Raw genomic sequence first — 22,656 nt, forward strand, 5'->3', positions numbered from 1 at the left:
TTATATCAGACCACAATATATTCACAGCACTGACACTACTACTTGAAATTGTATTTCAGACAATATCAAGTATTTAAAGTATCCTTATTATTTGTCAACACACACTACCTTAAAAAAGGCACAGCTAAACCTCTGGAATACATTCCTGTATAACAGAACTGCGAGATGATTACACCTGCAGGAATGTCTTCACCAGTTGCAGACAAAGCCTGAAAGAGTTCCGACATGAGCACTAAATTACAATTGCGATTAATGCTGATACTAAAAGATGTATTGAATTTGAAAATAACCTCAATGACACAAGATGATCTGCATCAAGGACTAGAGCATATGACCAAAGCAAGATCTACTAATTGCAAACAAGTCACTTTGCCTCATAAATTGTCGTTTACATGGCAAAAAAATCTAGCTAATGGCCTCATAAGGATCTCCAGAGACCAATAGTCACCAAGAAACATTGACGAGTAGAATAAACTGGGCGCAACTACAAATGAAACGTTTACCGAGAGCTCGTCTAGTGATGATTGTGGTCAGGGTTTTCAAGGCGTCGCCTAGGCGACAAGACGGTTCCCCATCGCCTTGCTTAAGGCTCGACTTAGCCCGCCTAGGCGTCGCCTAGGCGACTGAGCGGCTCCCCATCGCCTCGCCTTACCCCTGGTTATTAAAACGTCGTGAAAACGTCGTTTACACGATTAAACGTTGGAGGATTTTGAAACGCTTGAATGTTTTGCCAAAATCACGTAAAACGACGTTTTATGATGTTTAAACGTTCATTTTAGGCGTTTTATCTCGTGAAATTCGGTTAAACGACGCTTGCATGGTCGTTTTATCTCGTGAAATTAGGGTGCTTGTGGACTTGTCATTCTACTATTCTATTTTGTTGTTTGCTTTGGTTGTGAACATGTAATTTTGGAACTATTATTATGTGAACCTACATTGGTTGTTTGGTATTTAATTAGTTGTTTGGTATTAAACTTCGTATATTATGTGAATTGATTATTTATATTGATATTTTTCTATATTATTTGTCACGACGTTTAAATGTTCGTTTAAACGTTTACAAGACGAAATCTGCTCTCCAAACGTTTCAACGTTTTATCGTGCTAATAACCTTAGCCTTACCGCTTTAAAAACCCTGATTGTGGTAGAAATTTGTCAAATGAAACTAGAAATATGATCCCACAAGGCAAAAATGAGTAACTTCATGATATGCCCAGCCAACTCTTTGAAATAATTGGTACCAACAACCATATTCAATCGAATATTTAGATTAGGGATGTGAAAATGATGTATGTTAGACTTTTTTTAAAAAAAATTTGTAAAAAAATTTAGTTCGCACAAAACTAGAGTTGTGTTTCGGAGGTCAACTGTGTTGGTTTCCATAATCACTAGTTTAGTGACTGGATGGTGTAATTACCAAAAAAGATGCGTCAACGAAGTCAGACCAAAAGAAGACTATGGAGAAGACTTCGGAACACAATCATACCATATGATTAATGAACAATGGGAAGGTTGAGGGAAAATAAAATGATACTAGAATACAGATGCAAGAGGAGAACTTAAATTTGCCATTATACCAGTAGACTGGTCAATGCTAACTCAGTATATTCAGGTAAAGCCTTGCACCTCAATGCTTTTTGGATGAAGATACTGATGATAGAAACCAAATTAATAATGCACAACTAAGTAGTCTTTTATCACAATCTACTAATAATAGTCACCCCCCATCTAGTCCCCCAACAATACACTGGCCAAATATAACATATGAGATATGAAATATAAGTTTACCCCAGTGGTCATAACTCACAGACCAGGGTTCATTTCTGGTGAATTTATTGTATTGCATCCTGAAAGCAAGAAAGTGCCTTGTATATTATTGATCAGCAGTTCAGCACAGACACTTGCGAAATCTCATTGAAAAAAAATCTCCTGCTAGAGTACCCAGAATTAAAGATCTTAGAACAAGCAAACATATTAAAATGTGCAGCCTGATTTTGATTTCCTCTTATTTGAATTCTGTATTAAATTCAACAGAATGTAACCTTACTAGGTCTCCTTCGAACTGATCAAGTCATATCATCACTTATTACAAATGCATGCTCATAAGAAATCACTAAGAAAATATTGCACATGTTATCGTACACTCAAAAATTCTATCACGTGCTGAACAAGAGTAAGATTACTCTACCTGGTGATGGAGTCATGGGTCCAAGGCAACCATGACAGCTTCTCTTTTGTTTTGAAAGAAAACAGGATATAATGAAGGGCAGGCAACTAAGAGGCATATACCTACGTATGTGTTCCGTGTACATCTAGAGAACTTATGAGTGACTGATTGTCATGCAAACTGCCTCAGTGCTGAGACCACTCGATGCTCTTGAGGTCAATGCCAGCCTTAGCCATCTCATAGAGTGGGCTCATGTCACGGAGTTTCTTCACCTGATGCACAGTGAGCTCAATTGCTCTGTCAACCTCTTCCTCGGTGGTAAAGCGGCCAATGCCAAAGCGAATAGAGGTGTGCGCCATGTCCTCCTCCACCCCAAGTGCCCGCAGAACATATGAGGGCTCCAAGCTGGCACTGGTGCAGGCACTACCGCTCGACACAGCCACCTCTTTCAGCCCCATCAGCAAGGTCTCTCCCTCCACATATGCAAATGACAAGTTCAGGTTGCCTGGGTAACGGTGTTCCATGCTTCCATTGATGACAACCTCATCGACCTGCGCACGGATGCCATCGAGCAGCCTCTGCTGCAGAGCACTGACTCGCCTATGGTCATAATCCATCTCTTGAGCCGCAATCTCACAGGCAGCACCAAATCCAACAACAAGCGGTGTGGGCACCGTGCCACTGCGGATGCCACGCTCCTGCCCACCACCACTCATCTGTGGCTCCACCCTGATACGAGGACGCCGGCGAAGGTAGAGTGCCCCCACGCCCTTGGGGCCATAAATCTTGTGCCCGGAGAGGGACATAAGCCCAATCCCCATCTTGTTCACATCAATCGGGATCTTCCCCAGCGCCTGCGCGGCGTCAGTGTGGAACGGCACGCCTTTCTCTTTGCAGATGCGCCCAATCTCCTCGAGCGGCTGCACGACGCCGATCTCGTTGTTGACGGCCATGACTGAGACGAGGCCGGTGTCGGGGCGGATGGCATCCTCGAGCTGCGCGAGGTCGACGAGCCCGTCGCTGCGCACGGGGAGGTAGGTGACCTCGAACCCCTCCTGCTGCAGGTAGCGGCAGGAGTCGAGCACGCACTTGTGCTCGGTCTGCGTGGTGATGACGTGGCGGCGGCGGTCGCGGTAGAAGCGCATGACGCCCTTGACGGCGATGTTGTTGCACTCGGTGGCGCCCGAGGTGAAGAAGATCTCGCGCGGGTCGGCGCCGACGAGGGAGGCGACGCGGGCGCGCGCGGCCTCGACGGCGGCGTCGGATTCCCAGCCGTAGAGGTGCGTGCGGGAGTGCGGGTTCCCGTAGCGGGAGAGGTAGAAGGGGAGCATGGCGTCGAGCACCCGCGGGTCCACGGGGGTCGTCGCCTGCATGTCCATGTACAGCGGGCGGCCCGAGATGCGGACGCCCTTCACGGTGATGGATTCCTCCTCCTCCGAGGCCGCCGCCGCCGCGGGCGCGACAGCCGTGGAGAGGGCGCGGACGGCGGGGGCACCACCGCGGAGGAAGAGCGGGAGGAGGCGGCGGGAAAGGGCCATGGCGTGGGGTGGATTGGAGTGGGGAGGGAGGAGGTAGGGTTCAGGGGAGGGTTGGAATTTGGGGGCGCCGCCGCGGGGCTCCCGTTTCGGCGCAGGGGTGACGTGGGCGCAGCCGGAGCACGAGCTGGGGCAAAGTGACAGCGTCCGTTTTCTAGAAAAGGCCTTAGTATTCCAGTTTACTTCAAATGCGATCCAATTAATAATCGCGATCCAATTTCGGAGCTCTGTGAACCGTCGGATCATATAAAGTGCGGGTCCAAAACGCCGCGGAGCAAATTCGCAGCGGCTATTTTACTCAATACTCCTCATTGTTTACACCCCAAATCGGATCAAGATTTCTGAATTGGTATGAACCGTCCGATCGTTCATCCACGGCTCTGGTCGCAGCCGAGCACAAATGGCTCGTGCAGTTTTCCGAAAATGACCCTGACTGGCACCACGACGGCGGCGGCGGCGACCGGCGACGAGGCGTGAAGCCGTGAGCTGACCCGATTTCGCAGCAGAGCAGGTACGTGCTCGAAGCTTCGAGTCCGCCATGCCCCAAGCCACCACCGCCTCCGCCGCAGCGTCGACGGCGAGGCTCCCCCGCGATGCCCTCCTCCACATCGCGGCGCCGCTCCGCGAGCCCCTCGCCGCTGCGCCCTACGAGCCCCCCGCGGGCTCATCAGCCTCCGTCAAGTCCCTCCTCGCCTCTCTCCTCCCTTCCGCTTCCCCGACCCAGCCCCAGCCCGGGGCGGGCAAGGAGGCAGCGGACCTGCTACTCTTCTGCGCCGCCGTCCTCGCGAGCTCCCCGGAGCATCCCGCACTGCACTGGGTCCCGGCGGGCCTTGCGGGGGCGGTCGCCACCGCGGTGGGGGAGATGGCGGCGGCGGGTGGGTGGGTCAGCGTCGGGGAGATGGTGGCGGCAGTGATGCCGGAGGTGGTACCTCCTCTCAAGACCTTGGTGAAGGACTCGTGCGTTGACGCCGACAACGACGAGATTGGGGCGGTGAAGCCGCCCAAGGAGCATGCTGTGGTCGCCGCACACCAGTTCCGGTGGCTGGTGTGTCAGGTTTGTGTTCTGTGAATAGTACTTGAGCAACGTTCTTGTCAATAGGTGGGTTGTAAAACTATTGCAAGTAGGAGAAAATTTCACACTCTGAATAAAATTTCATTGCTCTGAAAATCTTTGGCACTGAAGACTAATATTAGTATCCACAGCAGCAGAACAGTATTACTAAATGAAATACGTAGTAGTAAAATTGTGGCACTGGAGATGTTTACTTCAGTATCTATTTTTGTGTTTCAGGTTTGTTACCCTAAGCTTGGTGATTTGTGTTGGTTAGTCATTCCGTGTGCTCTGACAACCTTGGATCATTGGTCACCAGAAGTTAAGGTATGGACATATGGTGTTGCTGTTGATTGTTTGGTTTGTCTAGTGACTAGTGAGGTTAGCAGTAGTATGGACTGCATATTAGTGCCAACTTTGTCTTAGTAGCATTTATTTAAATTTTGGATGCTAACTGCACAGTTCAACCTTTGGTCCTGTTAATTAACATTGTTCCATATAATTGACAGGAACAGGGAATAGTTAGTTTCAAACACATAGCGAAGAACGTGAAAGTAACGGAATTAAATTTGTATGAAGATGCCATACTTGATGCATGCTGCCATAATGTTCCTGCCGATGATGAGTTATGGCATCGTGTTGTTGAGTTATCTGTGCTATTGTTAACATGCACTCAGCGACATAATCCTCGTAGCCCCTGGTAAAATCTCTTTGCAGTTCAAAATTTTTTCCCTTTATTTTCAGTTCAAAATCTCTCCTGGTAATTCCAGCTGGAGGGAAATTAAAGTTTACCTATTGAATGGTTTGGAACTTTGAAAGCTTCAACATATTTTAGGGAAATACATCATTTGCTGTCCACAATTGAGACATAGAATCATTGTTGAAGAGCCTAAGGTACAATGTTTATTGGTAACTGTGGAGAAAGCAAGCTAGTAAAAATAGATTTACTGAAATTTTCTTAGATGGATACTGAATTAAGTTATTGGCCTGACTATTGGCTGATATTTTTCATGCTAATATAAGTTTCAGAGTTCCATGATTACATTGCATAATTGCAAAATCTGGCTCGACTCTAATATAAATATCCACAAAATGCCTTGTATTTTTTTCTCAAACTATCTCATATCCTCTTATTCAAATTCGTTTTTTAATTTGTTGCAGGTATGATCGTATGCTCAGTGAGATGTTAGGCCACCTGGAACGGCAACCACTAAATAAAGAACGCCGTGTTGCATGGCTGACCCTTATTGGGCCAGTTTTTTATGCTATGGGCCTGTTCTTATTGGCTCATTTTCGCCGCCTTTTTTCGCTCTTTTTCCAGTGGATGCACTCTGATGATGATAAGACAGTTCTTCTGGTAAGGAAAATTTTCTTGGTCATGTGAAATACAGTTAATTACTCTTTAGAGTAAGGAGGACTACGCTAAATCTTTTATGATATGGAGTTTTCTTATATTTTGATTATGGAAATTTGATATTTTAGCTGTGAATTTTTTTCAGGTTTTGGAGCAAATGCATGCCATCATCAAGCTTACCTGGATTAGGAAATCACCTTATACTTCAAGGTATTAGGAGTTGTGATTTATCATTTATGTCATAGTTCTTACTTACCATGTTCTGCTTGCTGTGCTCACTGTATCTGAAAATTCCAAAGGTGTAATAATGTTTAATTAGCTACTAGTTGCCTCCAACTCACTTCTGTTGTGTTTAGGCTGGTGGATGAACTCGTTCTCTTGTATAAAGAGTCAGCAACAAGGAGCAGCCGAGAGGTCATACGAACTCATATCCTGGAAATGCTTGTACTGCTTCAGAAGTAAGGAACTCTTCCTCACTAGCACTTCTAGTTTCTAGATCACACGCATTGTATCACATTAAGAGCTACTTAGTGGTGCTCAGACTTTAAAAATCCATTTGGTTCAAAAGAATTCTTTAAACCAGTGAATTCTCTGTTGCTGGATACTATTCTACAGCCTAGGTGTTCCTAGTTTGCAGAGTTGATAATGTTCTTCATTTAGTTGACCTATTTGGAATGTTTGAGATGACTTATGCTACTGATTGAAGACAAGTTATCCGCTGCGGCAATGCAATTATCAGAATGGACTTGCTGCCTGGGCTAAACTATTCCATTTTGAGGATGTATCTGAGCTGAGCACGCATCTATTCTCATTATCATCCTAGACAGCGGACATTTGTTTATTGTCTCTTGTCATTTTGCACTAAACACCCTCTTTTCACAACAAGGAATCAATTAATTGCCTTATGGTATTAAGTTGCGCCACTTGAAAATAGGGAGAAGTTGCTTGTATGTTAGGTTTCATTATCCACTATTTAACATAATGCAATTAAGCTTAAACATGAAAAGGCGATCCATACGAAAATGTTAAAACATGCAATTTCTTGTATTTATTGCTGCAGTCCACCTCCGTTTTTGCCTTGGATATATCTTTTTCTCAAGTAACTGTGTGTGCTGTTGCAGTTGCAAGGGACAACAATTTGAGGAGGCTTGGAAGAAGCATGAACTTGACCCAGACTTGACGATGCTGCTGTCAAGTTTCAATCAGCTTTGTATAAATAATAGTTCACCAGGATGCTGAGTGAGTTTAACTAGGTATTCTTAGTGTAAATATTTCACCATTGCTATTCCGGCCAGCTTGGCTGAGCCGCTGAGGTTTGTTCTCAGTTGTAATGCCGCGGGGCGGTCTTCCCCTGCTTGTCGAGTTTTTTTTTCTTCTTTATTCTGCCATCTGGTATACAGAACGAAATCAGCTCTGATTCTTGTGGCAAATCCCATTCAAACTTTCGAAGTATCTGTAGGGGCAACTGGTGCAAGGTATGAACTACTCATTCCTTGTGTTCAGTGTTTAGCTTAGATGAAATGCCACTGCTGCTGCGCCAGCTAGAATTCCACCAGCTAGATGCTGCAAAGTGTATATTGCTCACAGCTTGTTTCATTCGTTGCTAAGCTCCATAGCATAGCATACATCGATACAGCCTACTGATGCGCCCAGGTACACCCCACCGAAGCCTAAAAGTAGCCGGATGCATGTATATTTTCTTTATATATATGAAGATTATGTCTGTGTCTGGCCATATTTCTCCGGGAAGCTGAGTATCTGCGGCTGCAGGTACTTGCCATGGTAGATGAGCCTGGACATGGCCCTGTACGCCGCCTGCGTCATGTGGATCCCGTCCCAGCTCACGTACGCCGACGGGTCCGCGCACGCCGCCGCCCCCTCGAAGCCGCACATCCGGCGCCAGTCGAAGTTGTACTCGCCGCCGCCGCCGCAGCAGGCCTTGCGCGTGCTCGCGGCGTCGAAGCCCAGCGAGGAGGCGTTGCGGAGGAGGGCGAGGAAGGAGTTGTAGTAGTCGGCGTAGGCGACGGACGCGCCCGGGTGCGCCGCCCGCAGCTCGCCCACCGCGCGCTGGAGCCGCGCGTTGTGCTTGGCGGCGAAGCGGTTCAGCTCCCGGAGGCACCCCGCCGCGTCGTAGTCCGCCGGCTCCGACGAGGCGGCGTTCATGGCCAGGTACCCCGGCACGCAGCCGATGGGGAAGTTGCCCGGGACGATCACCCTCCTCGCGCCCATGTCGAGCACTTCCTGCAGCATGCGTCGCCGCAACAATTCAGTCAGGAATTACCACAGCTTCGCCTTCTCCTCTGAGTCATCTTAAAAACTTAGCAATGCTAACAGCAAGATCATCGGTAGAACTGGAGTAAGTGTGAGACGTTTACCTTGGCCGCGTCGATGATGGTCTTGACGACTCCAGGGATGAGTTTCTCCACCTCGGCTACAGGCTTGTACTCGAAGAAGGCGTAGTTGTAGTCGTTCCCTCCGATCTCCCCGACCAAAACCAGAGAACTCCGAAGCCTCTTTCGTATCTCTGAAATCGCACACAAAAAAATGTAATGTTTACACAGAGATCTTTGAAGTTTCAGATCGATCTGACTTGTTTGAGAGCAGAGCTAGTGTGGCGGTGCACTGACTGTCTGATCAGCGCGAGGAATGTGGGCAAATTGAAAGGAGAAAAAGGAACGAGGAGCTGCCTTCGTCGGTGCCGAAGCTGGACTTCATGAAGTCCTTGAACCACCGGAGCTGCACCTTGAGGGAGTTGGAGGCGAAAGGCATCGGCACGGTGAGGTTGAACTGGTCGGCGGGGTCCACGGCGGTGGCTCCGGCGACGGCGAAGTTCACGCCGTGGTCGAAGCTCTTGTTCTTGCCCAGGTACGGGTTCAGGAACGGGAGGCCCAGGTCCTTAGCTGCACTCATGCATAGATCAAAGATCAATGCATGTCACCACTCAAAATCTACTTGTTCGTTTATTTTTCCAGTGAAGTGAAACGCATCTATTGTGTCCAAGTTCTGAACCAACGTTTTCTTTTGAAACTTGAAAGAAAACAACGTTTTGACTTCAGTAAGCATGAGTACACGTACCCAGGAAGTCGATCATGAGGAGGCCGTCAGAGCAGCGTCCGGTCGCGGTTCCCATGGTGACGCCGTACGGGAGGTGCTTGATGGTCTCGAACATGCCGGGGGGCGCCTCCTTGGCCAGGTTCCCCGTGTCGGTGATGGAGTCGCCGAGGCTGTAGATGGCAGTGACGCCACTGCCGTCGCCGCCACCGCCCTTCCCATGGCAGCAGCAGAGGTGCAGAGCGAGGAGGGAGAGAGCCAGGAGGAAAGCTGCGGCAGAGGAAGCCATAGCCATGCAGGAAACCTACTTGTAAATAATGGCTCGGGAAGGAGATCGAATCGAGAGTGACGAGGAGGTACATGGCGGCCCCAGCCTTTTTATAAGCACGGCGGGTGGATGGGCAGGAGGAAGGAGGAGCCGGTTACTTGGGTGGTCTTGGGCGCGCACCATGCATGAGCATGATCGGCGGCCACCGCATGTTCTAGAACGGGAGCATGGATGGGTGGCGATTTCGCCGCGCAGAAGGCTCGGTCGGCCGCGCGTGTAGATGGGGGGAGACGGCTTTTGACCGAGGGCCGTGCTTCTGTCACCTCATTAGCGAAAAGAATGCGTCGTAAGATCGGATCGAGTCCGAGATTACGGGGGAGCTCCTTTGGACCACAGCCACCATCTTGACTGACTGACAGTCTCGGCCGCAGGTAAATGAGTCCAGGCCTCCAGGGACAGACTTTAGCCTCTCGATCATCGGTGTTCAGTTCAGGCTCCCATACATAGAGCCCGTTTAGTTCCCAAAAGTTTTCACCTCCCATTTGAACGCATGTATGAAGCACTAAATATAATTAAACATCAAAACTAATTACACAGTTTGGATGTACACGACGAGACGAATCTTTTGAGCCTAATTAGTGCATGATTAGCCATAAGTGCTACAGTAACCCACATGTGCTAATGATGCGGTCAAATGCCTCAAAAGATTCGTCTTGCGGTTTCCAGGTGAGTTCTGAAATTAGTTTTTTAATTAGTGTTCGAAAAACCCTCCCGACATCTGGTCAAACATTGACGTGACACCTAAAAAATTTTTCATCTGCGAACTAAACGCCCCCATAGCAAAAGAGGGAGAGAACATGCAGGAAGTTCCTGGTACTTTCATGCTGCCATAGAAACGGACCTGAATCTTTTTTTTTTTGAAAGATACTGACAGGTTTTTCGCTGCGGTAGCATTCCTTAGATGGTGGGTTCAATTTCCGGTGAAAGCGAATTTCAGGTTGAGATTTAAAAATCCCCCTCGCTGGCCAGAGAAGTTAAAGTTCGGAGAGTTTTCTAGGCCGGAAGGCTGAATGTCGCTTTTTTTTCCTGACAAAAGCAACTGCTGAACTTGCAGCAGCATCGGAGATTACCATGTATAACTCAAGAGATTCAGAGAATTCTGTCCCTGAATAACTGAATAATGCAGGTTGCAATTCATCGTTGGTTGCATGCAGTGCATTATTGCTGCCGATGCGGTAACAAAAGCCTGAGCTTTAAGTAACAGAAAACGGCATCGCGCGCACGCTGGGGCGGGGGCAAAGTGGGCGGCCGGCCTCCCGGTGCGCTTCTTTTTTCCTCCAGCTTTTCGACCGGCTGATACGGCGGTGGATGCGATTGGGCTGAGCGGATTTGCCCACGAGTGCGATGGGAGCCACGGAATCCCTGCGATTCCGTGCTCTGGAGGCCGAGAGCGAGAGCCACGCCTGGTTTGGGCGGCTGCCGGCCGGGGAAGGCGAGCTGAGAGCTAGTGGCCGTGTGCTAGCTAGCTGCCTACCTAGCGTCTGCGCCTTGGGGTGGTCGGGTCGGGTCACAAGGTGTGATGGGCATGTAAAGGAGATCGTGTGATCGGGAGAGGAAGCCAGCCATCGGCTGGGTCGCGTGCCTTTTCCGTTGTGTGTACTGTGAGGCAACGGTGTGGAGATCGGGGAGGAGAACACGAGCCAGGAGTTCATGTCGATTCGGAGAATGTATCGCTAGACTCGGAAGCTTTGCCTGACTCTGAACTTTCGCAACGTGCAGAATGAGCCACACACGTATACGACCCTCGTCTGCACCACGGCTAGTACTCAATGCTTTTTTTTTCTCGCACGAAAAAAAAAGTTAACAATGCTCTCGCGAGAAAAATAAAAGTTACAACTAGTAGTAGACTAGAAAGACGGGCGCGGCGTTGCCGTGCCATGACCTATAGCCCAGTGATTGGTACAAAAGCTGTGAATGTTTTTTGCGAAATTTTAGGCTATGGATTAATTTATAGAAACTTCAGGGTATTATTATTTAGTTAGAATGCAGGAGTCGTGAGTTGATCGTCATGAATTTGAGTTTTTTTTGCAATGTTTCGGGCTGTGGGTACATTTTTAGGAAGTTTAGGGCCTTTTTCGTAAAAGTCTGTGGAGCGTGGGTTAACTGCTGTAGAGCTTGGGTTTGTAAAAAATGCATGGATCGCGGGTTGGTTGTCATAAAATTACCTAAGAGGTGGTTGGATCGAGAGAGTTGTCGTAAAATTGCCGGAAAGGTGGCTTGAATAAATGGTATTTATGAAAAGCTCGGGGGGGGGTCAGTAAATTGTCGGAGGAGTGGCTGGACTACAGTTTAATTTTGATAAAGTTTGGGGGAGTTTTGTAAAATTGGCAGCCTTGCTGGCATTCGTTGAAAGTTAGCGGTGGTTTCCATAAAACTGCCTGAGAGTTGGCTTGATTAAAATTGTATTTATATGAAGGTCGAGGGGGTTACCGTAAAACTGTTTGAGAGGTGGCTTGAGCAAATACTATTTTAGCGAAGCTCAAGGGGGTTTCTATAAAATTAACTGAGTGTGAGCTGGACTACATATTAATTTTAATAAAGTTCAAGGGGTTTTTTTTATAAAATTACTGAGCCTCATGGACAATCCGAGCCATCCATGCGCGATCCGACGGCCGAGAAATTCCCGATGACATGGTTCAAATTGTATGGCTTGAGCAAATGCTATTTCTGCAAAGTTCAAGGGGTTTCTATAAAATTAACTATGTGTGGGCTGGACTATTTATTAATTTTGATAAAGTTCGAGGGGTTTTTTATAAAATCGCCGATCCTTCTAGGTAATCCGAGCCATCCACGCGTGATCTGGGTTTCTATAAAATTAACTGAGTGTGGGCTGGACTACATATTAATTTTAATAAAGTTGAAGGGTTTTTTTATAAAATTACCAAGCCTCGTGGATAATCCGAGCCATCCATGCGCGGTCCGACGGCCGATAAATTCCCGATGACGTGGTTCAAATTGTATTTCTATAAAGCTCAAGGGGTTGCTGTAAAATTGTTTGCGAGGTGGCTTGAACAAATGCTATTTCTGCAAAGTTCAAGAGGGTTTCTATAAAATTAACTGAGTCTGGGCTGGACTATTTATTAATTTTGATAAATTTCGAGGGGTTTTTTTTATAAAATTGTCGATCCTTCTAGATAATCCAAGCCATCCACGCGCGATCCGACGGCCCGGATATTGCGGCTGACGTGGCTCAATAGGGGGGCGAAAATCCCCCCCGGGGTTTCTATAAAATTAACTGAGTGTGGGCTGGACTACATATTAATTTTAATAAAGTTCAAAGGGTTTTTATAAAATTACCGAGCCTCATGGATAATCCGAACCATCCATGCGCGATCCGACGGCCGAGAAATTCCCGATGACGTGGTTCAAATTGTATTTCTATAAAGCTCGAGGGGGTTGCTGTAAAATTGTTTGCGAGGTGGCTTGAACAAATGCTATTTCTGCAAAGTTCAAGGGGATTTTTATAAAATTAACTCAGTGTGGGCTGGACTATTTATTAATTTTGATAAAGTTCGAGGTGTTTTTATAAAATTGTCGAGCCTTCTAGATAATCCGAGCCATCCACGCGCGATCCGGATTTCTATAAAATTAACTGAGGGTGGGCTGGACTACATATTAATTTTAATAAAGTTGAAGGGGTTTTTTTATAAAATTATCGAGCCTCATGGATAATTCGAGCCATCCATGCGCGATCCGACGGCCGAGAAATTCCCGATGACGCCGTTCAAATTGTATTTCTATAAAGCTCGAGGGGTTGCTGTAAAACTGTTTGCGAGGTGACTTGAGCAAATGCTATTTCTGCAAAGTTCAAGGGGGTTTCTATAAAATTAACTTAATTGAGTCTGGGCTAAACTATTTATTAATTTTGATAAAGTTCGAGAGGTTTTTTATAAAATTGTCTAGCCTTCTAGACAATGCGAGTCCTCGCGCAATCCGATGGCCGGGATATTTCAGCTGAGGTGGCGGGGGGGGGGGGGGGGGCAAAATTTCCCCCCGTTTTAGGTCTTTAAAGATACCATGAGTGGTAGAAGAAGCCCTTTTTTTTTCCTATATGGAATTGGAAAACGCAGGCTGCATGTGGGCCTGAAAGCCTAGGGAGCCGGCGAGACAGTCCAGGCCCAGTTTAACTTCTTGTCACGCCCGCGAAAAAACCAATCCCCGTTTCGAACCGACCCGCGCCGTCGTCCCCCATGGCGCCGCACCTCGCTTCTTCACACCTGCGCCGCCGCGCCGCGCGTCGATGACGCCGCGACGCCGGCATGGTGCACCTCGCCCCGCGTCATCCGCCCGCGCAGCTCCCCGCTCCACCACAGCCGCGCCCGCCGGCCGACCTGCCGCTCCCGCTCCTCCCGCCGCCGTCGCTCGTCTCGCTGCTGCTCGAGGGCGTCGCCTCCTCGCCCTCCCTCCCGCACCTCCGCCACATCCACGCGCTCGTCGTCCGCCTGCCCGTCCCGCAGACCTCCGTCCCGTTGATCCTCTCCCGCCTGCTCCGCCGTCTCGCCGCGCTCCCGCTCCCGCCCGTCCGCGCGCCGCTCCGCTACGCGGCCGCCGTCTTCTCCTCCCTCTCGCCGCCCGACCCCTTCCTCGCCACCGCGCTCCTCCGCTTCGCGCACCTCACGCAGCCGCCCCTGGAGACCTTCCGCCTCTTCTCGGGGCTCCGCCGCGCGCACGGCGGCGAGCTCCCGTTCCTCCCGTTCGCGTTCTCCCCGCTGGCCAAGTCCGCGGCGGCCGCGCGCTCCCTGCCAGCTGCAGCCGCCGCCCACGCGGTCTCGATCCTTCTCGGAGGGTTCGATAAGCACCGGTTTGTTGAGAACTCGCTGATCGGTGCGTATGTTGCATGCGGCGACGTCGGTGCTGCACGTAAGGTGTTTGATGATATGATGGTGAAGGATGAGATTTCCTGGACAAGCATTGTGGTGGCGTACTCTAAACGTGGGGATATGGGGTCAGCTGAGGAGGTGTTCGTGCAGTGTCCGCTGAAGGATATGGTGGCCTGGACAGCGATGGTCACTGGGTATGCCCAGAATGCCATGCCAGTGAAGGCATTGGAGGTATTTGAGCAGATGGCGGCCGCAGGCATGGCCATTGATGAGGTTTCACTGACTGGTGCCATCTCAGCTTGTGCTCAGCTTGGTGCGGTGAGGCGTGCCGCCTGGGTTCAGGAGATTGCAGAACAGAAGGGTTTCGGAAGGAATGTGGTTGTTGGGTCAGGGTTGGTGGATATGTATGCCAAGTGCGGTCTCATTGATGAGGCGTGTAGGGTTTTTGAAGGGATGAAAGAGAAAAACGTGTACGCTTATAGCTCAATGATAGTTGGCCTAGCATCGCATGGGAGGGCTAATGATGCAATTGCTTTGTTCAACGACATGGTTAGCAGGGCAGATGTGAAACCGAATCATGTTACCTTCATCGGAGTACTGGCAGCTTGCAGCCATGCTGGGATGGTTAGAGAAGGGCGCTTCTACTTTGCACAGATGAAGGACAGGTTTGGGATATTGCCTTCCGCAGATCACTATGCTTGTATGGTGGATTTGCTTGGTCGTGCTGGATTGGTGGTTGAAGCCCTTGATCTAGTGAAGTCAATGACCGTGGAGCCTCATGCTGCTGTCTGGGGGGCGCTGCTAGGTGCTTGCCGAATCCACGGAAATACTGAAGTTGCTAAGGTTGCTGCTGAACACCTTTTTAAGCTAGAGCCAGAGGGCATAGGAAACTATGTCTTGTTATCAAATACACTTGCATCAGCAGGAGAGTGGGATGAAGTGTCGAAGGTTAGGAAACTGATGAGAAATCGGAGACTGAAAAAGGACCCTGCAGTTAGCTGGTTTGAAGGCCGGGATGGTTTGGTGCATCAGTTCTTTGCTGGTGATAATACTCACCCAAGGACAAGTGAAATAAAGAAGGCATTGCTGGAGTTAGTAGCAAAATTGAAGCTTGCAGGTTATGTGCCACATCTGAGTTCAATTGTTTATGATGTAAGTGAGCAAGAGAAAGAAAGACTGTTGATGGGTCACAGCGAGAAGCTTGCTCTGTCGTTTGGATTGCTCATACTGGGGTCTGGATCTACAGTTAGGATCGTAAAGAATCTAAGGATCTGTGAGGACTGCCATTTGTTTATGTGTTTGGTGTCAAAAGTTGAGTCCATCAACATTATTGTAAGGGACAATATGAGATTTCATCACTTCAACGATGGAGAATGCTCCTGTGGTGGATTCTGGTGAACACAGAATATGATTTTTCAATAAGTAAATAAATGGCAGAATAGTATCAAATGATTAGTTGTCTAACTTATTCATCTGGCTTGTTTCTGAACATAGAACACTCAGCATTGAATTCAGAACAAGCTAACTTCATATTAAGCAGAGATACATGACACAGACCTAGTTGGCAATGTTTCAATAATAGAGTAGTTCGGTGTTCGATTCGGAAAGTGTTTATATTAATTTTGAAAATTGATGACGCATTGAATATGTAGAACACACATGCTATAGGAGAAACCCCTTTTTGTGACAGCAGTGGGTATTAGTATGTAACTATTTCTATGGGAAAACTGAAATCAGAATCTTTTTTTTTTCCAAATATGATATTTGCTTGATGTAGTTTCCTACTTTTTCTGAAACTCTACATTATGGGCAAGACAAAACAAGAACTGAACTTCCACCAATTCTTTGCTTGGTATTGTATTAATGCAGTTCTAGCTAGTATTCATGCCTGACAGGCCCTAGATATTAGCATAAAGATTTCTACTGACTAAGAAATAATTCTGATCAAAATTTGATGGAAGTATCTCGAAGCTGCAGTTTTTTTCCTCAGATGTCTTGGGAGTTAAAATTTTGCAGTATTCTTCAGACTTGTATTTCCAGAAATGCATATGCCCTGTTTTATGGAGGCTTTGTCTTGCACAGAGTGAAACTATAGCGCTGTGCCATTACATCATCTAACTAACTGGTCCAGTTAACCAATTTGTTTCATCGATGCTGACCAGAAAGGTTCCTATCCCTGCTGCCCGAGAATAGCCAGTGTGGTTTTTGTGTTGCAGGTGAACTGGGGCCAATGCTTAGTTTGAGGTCAAGATCACTCTCAACAGTGGCACTCCAATTTTCATCCTTAACTGCTTTATGGCTGCCTACTGGGTTTTCTGTGCTGTTTCCTTCTTTGACTGCTGAATTGTCTTCACTAAAGAGGCTTAAGCATGTCATTGGCCTACATTCTTGAAGACCCAATTGTTCAGGTCCTTGTGGAGGAGCAGAGTGTTGTGCAGTACCAAGGCAAGCAGGTTGATTAGTCTCTGAGGTGGAAGGACTTCTGTTGTGGTTTGATCTTGATCTCTGCACCATTTCTTGAGTTTTTTCTGTTCTAGATTGGAAACTACGCTTCCCACAACCAACTTCAGTCATCAGCGATTTCTGTACATAATATAGCCGATGCAGTTCGTGCACCTGATGCAAGAAGACAGTATAAATGCAAGGGTTATGTGTTGCTGGAATTAAAGGATAACTTAGAAATGATTAGCGATTGGCTCTCAACCTATCTCTAGAAAGATGAAAGTTTATTCATAGTAAGTAGTAGTATGCACTACATCATAAGAAGAACCTTGAACAATCTGTTAATTTTCTCATCTCTATGTACAAATATATGTTACAAAATCAAAAGTTTCACGAGTCTCTCTTCTTAAAACACATCTCTCCTGCGTTTTCAAGGAGAAAAATTGCGGGAGTCAAGACCTGTTAGGGTGTCTGATCTACTTGTTGTGTACCTGCTGTCTGAAGACCTTATCATGCTCCATGATTGTTCTCCGAACAGATTCCGTACTATCATGCTTGAAATACTCGTCCATTGGCTCTTCCAAGGAGTACAATAGCTTTTGTCCACTAACTTTCAGCAATAATTTGGCTATCTTCTTGATAGAATCTCTACTCTCTGTATCCCTTGCGATGGATTCCTTTATCTCCAATAAGGCAAGGAGAATTCTATGAGTACCAAGCAGACCAGCAGCCATTCCTGAAAACACCAGTTTGGAACGTCAGTAACTTCAGTGGCAGCCATCTTACAGGATTGGAGGAATTGTCTAGAAATTTAAAACTGTAGACTGTGTCAGTTTCACTATGCTTGCTAGTCAATTATATTGTTGACTGCAGAGTATGAAGGCAGGTGACAATCGATATTGGGTTTGACACTGAATCAAGAATCAAGTAAAGAGGGAATTGCATGAAGATTTACTCACCTTATGACCTGGTTTCTCATGTTCCAGCTGCTTATCTCGCATTTTCCCTCTTCTTTGGTTACAGGTCGTGACCACTGGTAATCTCCATATGCTAGCAGATAGCTGAATTGGAGGAAGCTTGCTTAAGTCTATCCTCAGCACCCATTACTCATTTCAGAGCCTTAACTACAGAACAGCTCTGAGGAAGAAACTTTGTGAGTAGCTGCCAGGTTCTCTCCTTGCACTTATGAAGCAGGCTTCATACTTTTTTAGTAGAAACAGGAGATGCCATCTGAAACGGAAGAAAAGGTAGTAGCGCAATGGCTGACAAGCTGTGTGAAGCTGAAGGGTAAGCCGGGTGCAAGGGCAGCAATGCAAAAGCTGCAAAGTTGGAGATCGTTGGCAGGACGTACGCCGTGTCGCTATTTGTTTAACAAACTCAAGGAAAGATCAGGGAAGTGCAGCCTGCAACCAATCGGAGAGGCAAATCTGGCTGGTTTAATGAAACAAGAAGCCAGCCTAATGACATGTGAAGCAGATATTCCACGCAGGTTTTGCCGGAATTGAAGATATCAAGGTTTTGGACTTGGCAACCTCTCTCTTGTGTGATAGATAAGCTAGGCCATACATATATCTTCACATGTTGGTAGTTTGCAGTAGAGATCTGAAGATACCAGGGGCCCACAGCCATGATTTATCCTATGCTGTCCATCCTCGTTACAATCCCGACTCTGGGATCTGCCCACAGCCTCAGAAAAGTAAATTGGCGTTTAAGCATCCATGTGAGTTGCAAGTCCCTTTGTGTGTGTTTCTTCAACCTGGACAGGTTGTTGCTGTACTGTTGCCTCAGCATGTTCCGTCCCTGCCTTCCCAGTGTTCTTGGACGGCTGGATCTCAAAGCCAGGATCTTGTTAATTGCATTCAACCCACCGACACAGGTACTAAACTAATACCTCTTGCTGATCTAAATCACATTTGAGTTGCTCAGTTGACTTGCTGCACACCAGGCTGTTGATCTGTTCATGATTTGATGTTGTAGATTCAGTACTTATGAAACTCCTGATGTGCATAATATTCTAAACATTAATCGGGTTTGACTTCGTTTCGTTACATGGATGCCCTTGAATCTTTCCCAGTCTTGATCCCAGTCTCGCCACATGAACGTTATCTAGAGCTAGATGCAAGATTGCTGGAAGAGCTTAAAGTGATTTTCTCTGTCATGGTACACACATAGGACAGTAGTAGTACACGCATAGGATAAGATTACGGTGCCCATCACTTGGCTTTCCAAGATTCCTCTGTCAACAACTAAAGATTTAATGCCGGGACCAATGATAGGTCTATATATATATACATACATATATATATACATATATATATATATATATATATATGTATATATATGTATGTATATATATATATGTATATGTATGTGTGTGTATGTGTATGTATGTATGTATATATATATATATATATATATATATATATATATATATATATATATATATATATATAGAGAGAGAGAGAGAGAGAGAGAGAGAGAGAGACACACACACAATTTATATGCTGCATGTCATGTATTCCAACTCCAATATGCATTCACTTCTTATAGGGTTTCCTAGCTTTCTCCGCGAAAGAAGGGATTTGCATTCACTTCTTATAGGGTTTCCTAGCTTCTCCGCGAAAGAAGGGATTCTAAAATCACAGTCACTGTTTCTTGAAAAGGATGAGCACTTGGATATAGCATCTTTAAACCGTTGACCTCATTTTGTTTTGTTTTGTTTCATTTTTCATTTGGGAAAACACAACTTGGCTTTAGGTTGAGTTAGTACTAGTACCTCCCAGGTGAGAGTAGCCTATATCCACCCTCGTTGTGGAAGCAGTGTGGTACTGACACCATTGCTGTTCTTACTTGTATTTGATCCCTAAATTACCTTTCGCGAGCTAAAAAAAAGAATATATCTGAAAACTAGAAATATCTAACTAACTGTGACGGAACCGCCAAATTGAAACTCTCAATTAAGCATAATGACCGTCATTTGAACACATCAGGCGCATTAGCTTAATGATTTAATTTGACAGTCCTTTCTCAGCCCACGTCCCGATCGAAACAACACCGATAGTCTCACGCGAAGGTGAGCGCAGATGGTACAATCACGACAAATACTTGAAAATGCAACAATATACATATGACTCCGCCATAAGTTTTACGAACCAAGTTGGAATATATACATAATTTACAAACTTTACATTACAGAAACTCAGGTTCGAATAGAGGAGAAAAGGCATACAACTAACACAAGCCGAGGAGTCCCCTAACTAAGAATCTGGCTCCACAACCTCACATCCCTCTGTGTCCCGACGGATGAACTTAACGCAGCAGGGATAGAAGTCTACGTCTGTGTGTCCTGAAATAATATTTCAACAAAAGCCCTGAGCAACTAATACTCGCAAGACTTACCCGACCAGTGGTTATAACTTAGCCCACATATCTAGACATGCAAGGCTTTTGGCTGGTGGTTATTTTTGCAGAAAAGCTACTAAAGTAAATCTTTACTTTCATTATTTTAGTCCCAGATTCTATACAAATTATCTCTAATCTAATATTTGCATGAATCAACTATAGTAAACATGGTGGTTCAATCAAATAATTCAATGTGTTCATTGACATATTTATACATATTCTTCTCATTCTATCATGAGACTACGATGCAACAAAGAGATCAAAGCCCTCATAACCGCGAGACACGGCGAATCGATTCGATTTAACCTTGCAAGGTGGACCTAACCAACACGGCAAGCATAGACCCCGTCGGACCTCACGCAACAACCATTCCCCTCCCCGCCACGAACTACAATACCGCCCCATCAGCGTATAGTCAGCCGAGCCCTACGAGAGACCACCAAAAGTAAATACATGCATGCCGCTTCTCCGCGACCACTCGACTACCCTAAGGGGTGGGAAGGAGTCCTGTACTTTCGAAGCAGGGCAGCACTAGGCTTACCGGTTTCGACTACCTCCTACTCCCGGTATGCGGTTAGTACAATTCAATCCCCGATCAGCACTGCCAACAACGGACCGGTCCTTAATCGACACGGACGGACTAAACATTTTTCCGCCCGGTCCCCACATCTATTTCCTTTCATTTTTGAATTCAGTAGCTCATATTGCTGAAATATAAAGACACCCTATATCTCGCGAGTAACAGAAAATTACTCGACTTCTACCGAACTCAATATAGCTTAGCACGTCTATCATCTGACAAAGTACTAGTATAGAACTCATGGTACCTAAGGGTTATGCAACTAAGGTTCCATTCAACTCCTATACTTTAATGCACAAGAAATATATATATATATATTGTTGCATAATTTGAAATAGGGGTCATGCGCCGGGGCTTGCCTTCGGGCTGTTGCTCAGAGCTAGGGTTAGACGGACTTTGGGTCGGGTTCTCACGCCTCTCCTCCTGGGCTTGCTCCGGCTGCTCCTATGGTGCCGCAATCACCTCATACATGACGTCCTCAACTGCGGATGCTACACGAATGCATATGAAATAATTGAGTGCAACCCACTATATAATTACTACTTCGAAATGAAATGCACTGCGGACTGTCCGAGCCCAAGTGGCGGACCGTCCGCGGTTCAACTCGGCAGACCCACCAGAACCACCAATGTTTCTGGAGAATTTCTATACTGGCTGGTGGACTGTCCGCTCACCCTTAGCGGACTATCCTCAATACACCTACGTCAATCCACCAGAGACAACGACGTCTCTGGACAGATTTCTAATCCTACCGGCGGACCATCCGGCCCTCCTTGGCGGACCGTCCGCAGTTCACTCTGTCAATCCACCAGAGACGACAACGTCTCTGGACAAAATTCTAGACTCTACGACGGACTGCCCGCTCTCCAATAGCGGACCGTCCGCAGTTCAACCCTGCGAAACCCACCAGAGACAACATCGTCTCTGGACAAATCTCGAACTCTACGGCAGACTGTCCGCTCTCCAATAGCGGACCGTCCACAGTTCAATTCTGGGAAACCATCAGAGACCACAACTTCTCTGGACAACGTCTAACCTGACTTGCGGACTGTCCGGCCCTCCTAGGCGGACCGTCCGCGATTCCTGTCTTTTAACACCATGCGCCGCCACCAGTGAGATCGTCGTGGCGACGCGGCGCGTCGTTCCCGCCGACGGTAGCCCGATCGACGGCGAGGCTAGCACTACCCCATCTACTCGAAAAGGCGCACATGGGCATGGGTGACGCACGCGAGGATATCAAGCCGAACCTAGTCGGCGACGTGCGGCCCGTGGCGGTAAGAATGACTTCGTCGAGAATGTGCGTGGAAACAATGTGAACGTGGAGGAACGAGGGGAGCACGAGCATGAGTGGCTCACTTACAGTCGATTTGAGCCCTTGGACGAAAGAAACGGTGCCCGGACGATGGAGTTCCACGGTGAGGTCGAGTTTGGGCGAAACTCGAACTGACGGCCGGGGAATCCGAGATTCCCGGCGAGGTGGGGGTTGTGGCTGTGGTTGGAGGGGTTGAGGAGGGAGCTAGGGAGGTGGTCGAGCTTCAGGTGCGGTGGATTTGAAATCCATGGAGGGAAGCTCGCGGAATTGGCCGGCGAACGGGAGGAGCTCACGCTCCGCTCATGGCGTCAGGAGGGAGAGGGAGAGTGAAACGAGAGAGAGAACGAGAGAGTGGGCGTGGGTGGGTGGAGAGGATGTGCTCGTCTTCAATGCGGCGTACGGGGATGGGCAGAGACGAGCTCGATGATCGGCACATGGTGGCGATCGACGAACCTCGGTCTTGGAGTGGTTGAAACAGGACCGTCGCGGACCGTCCGCCGCCCCAAGCGGACTGTCCGCGAGGCAGGGTGTTACACTAACTTGGAAAGTTGGAAAGGAACTTTGCAGCGTCATGGCCATCCACGTACCACGCAAAAGCAGAACCAGTAGCATCA

The 22,656-nt window shown here is 47.3% G+C and overlaps 4 protein-coding genes, 1 long non-coding RNA gene and 1 pseudogene across 6 annotated transcripts; 2 read left to right on the forward strand and 4 right to left on the reverse strand.

The window, feature by feature from the left end:
• Nucleotides 1–20: 20 nt before the first annotated feature.
• On the reverse strand, nucleotides 21–3,823 carry LOC120704328 (cysteine desulfurase, mitochondrial-like). Of its 2 annotated transcripts, none has more exons than XM_039988685.1 (2): nucleotides 2,290–3,823; nucleotides 21–209 (listed from the first exon to the last, which is right to left on the reverse strand). In XM_039988685.1, exon 1 carries the CDS (start codon nucleotides 3,703–3,705, stop codon nucleotides 2,353–2,355), a length of 1,353 nt encoding a protein of 450 aa, XP_039844619.1. In that variant the 5' UTR covers nucleotides 3,706–3,823; the 3' UTR covers nucleotides 21–209; nucleotides 2,290–2,352. The 2 variants fall into 2 exon arrangements, with proteins under 2 accessions (XP_039844619.1, XP_039844617.1); XM_039988683.1 differs by having other exon boundaries at nucleotides 2,189–3,822.
• A 251-nt stretch (nucleotides 3,824–4,074) lies between these two features.
• On the forward strand, nucleotides 4,075–7,621 carry LOC120704329 (uncharacterized protein At2g39910-like). Its single transcript, XM_039988686.1, has 7 exons — nucleotides 4,075–4,756; nucleotides 4,994–5,080; nucleotides 5,263–5,453; nucleotides 5,915–6,110; nucleotides 6,253–6,317; nucleotides 6,464–6,565; nucleotides 7,229–7,621. The coding sequence occupies exons 1-7, from the start codon at nucleotides 4,241–4,243 to the stop codon at nucleotides 7,344–7,346; spliced, it is 1,275 nt and encodes a 424-aa protein (XP_039844620.1). The 5' UTR covers nucleotides 4,075–4,240; the 3' UTR covers nucleotides 7,347–7,621.
• On the reverse strand, nucleotides 7,613–9,641 carry LOC120704330 (acetylajmalan esterase-like). Its single transcript, XM_039988687.1, has 4 exons — nucleotides 9,183–9,641; nucleotides 8,795–9,007; nucleotides 8,483–8,631; nucleotides 7,613–8,348 (listed from the first exon to the last, which is right to left on the reverse strand). Exons 1-4 carry the CDS (start codon nucleotides 9,451–9,453, stop codon nucleotides 7,824–7,826), a joined length of 1,158 nt encoding a protein of 385 aa, XP_039844621.1. The 5' UTR covers nucleotides 9,454–9,641; the 3' UTR covers nucleotides 7,613–7,823.
• A 4,019-nt stretch (nucleotides 9,642–13,660) lies between these two features.
• On the forward strand, nucleotides 13,661–15,755 carry LOC120704331 (pentatricopeptide repeat-containing protein At5g44230-like). Its single transcript, XM_039988688.1, has one exon. It carries the CDS (start codon nucleotides 13,746–13,748, stop codon nucleotides 15,702–15,704), a length of 1,959 nt encoding a protein of 652 aa, XP_039844622.1. The 5' UTR covers nucleotides 13,661–13,745; the 3' UTR covers nucleotides 15,705–15,755.
• Nucleotides 15,756–16,122: 367 nt separating this feature from the next.
• LOC120704332 lies at nucleotides 16,123–18,786 on the reverse strand (annotated as a pseudogene).
• A 1,062-nt stretch (nucleotides 18,787–19,848) lies between these two features.
• LOC120704334 lies at nucleotides 19,849–22,532 on the reverse strand. The gene is made up of 2 exons (XR_005687532.1): nucleotides 22,091–22,532; nucleotides 19,849–20,094 (listed from the first exon to the last, which is right to left on the reverse strand). It is a non-coding gene; the product is annotated as an uncharacterized LOC120704334 (long non-coding RNA).
• Between the last annotated feature and the right edge of the window lie 124 nt (nucleotides 22,533–22,656).

This window comes from Panicum virgatum, chromosome 4K, assembly GCF_016808335.1.
Source record: "Panicum virgatum strain AP13 chromosome 4K, P.virgatum_v5, whole genome shotgun sequence".
In the NCBI taxonomy this organism is placed as follows: domain Eukaryota; kingdom Viridiplantae; phylum Streptophyta; class Magnoliopsida; order Poales; family Poaceae; genus Panicum; species Panicum virgatum.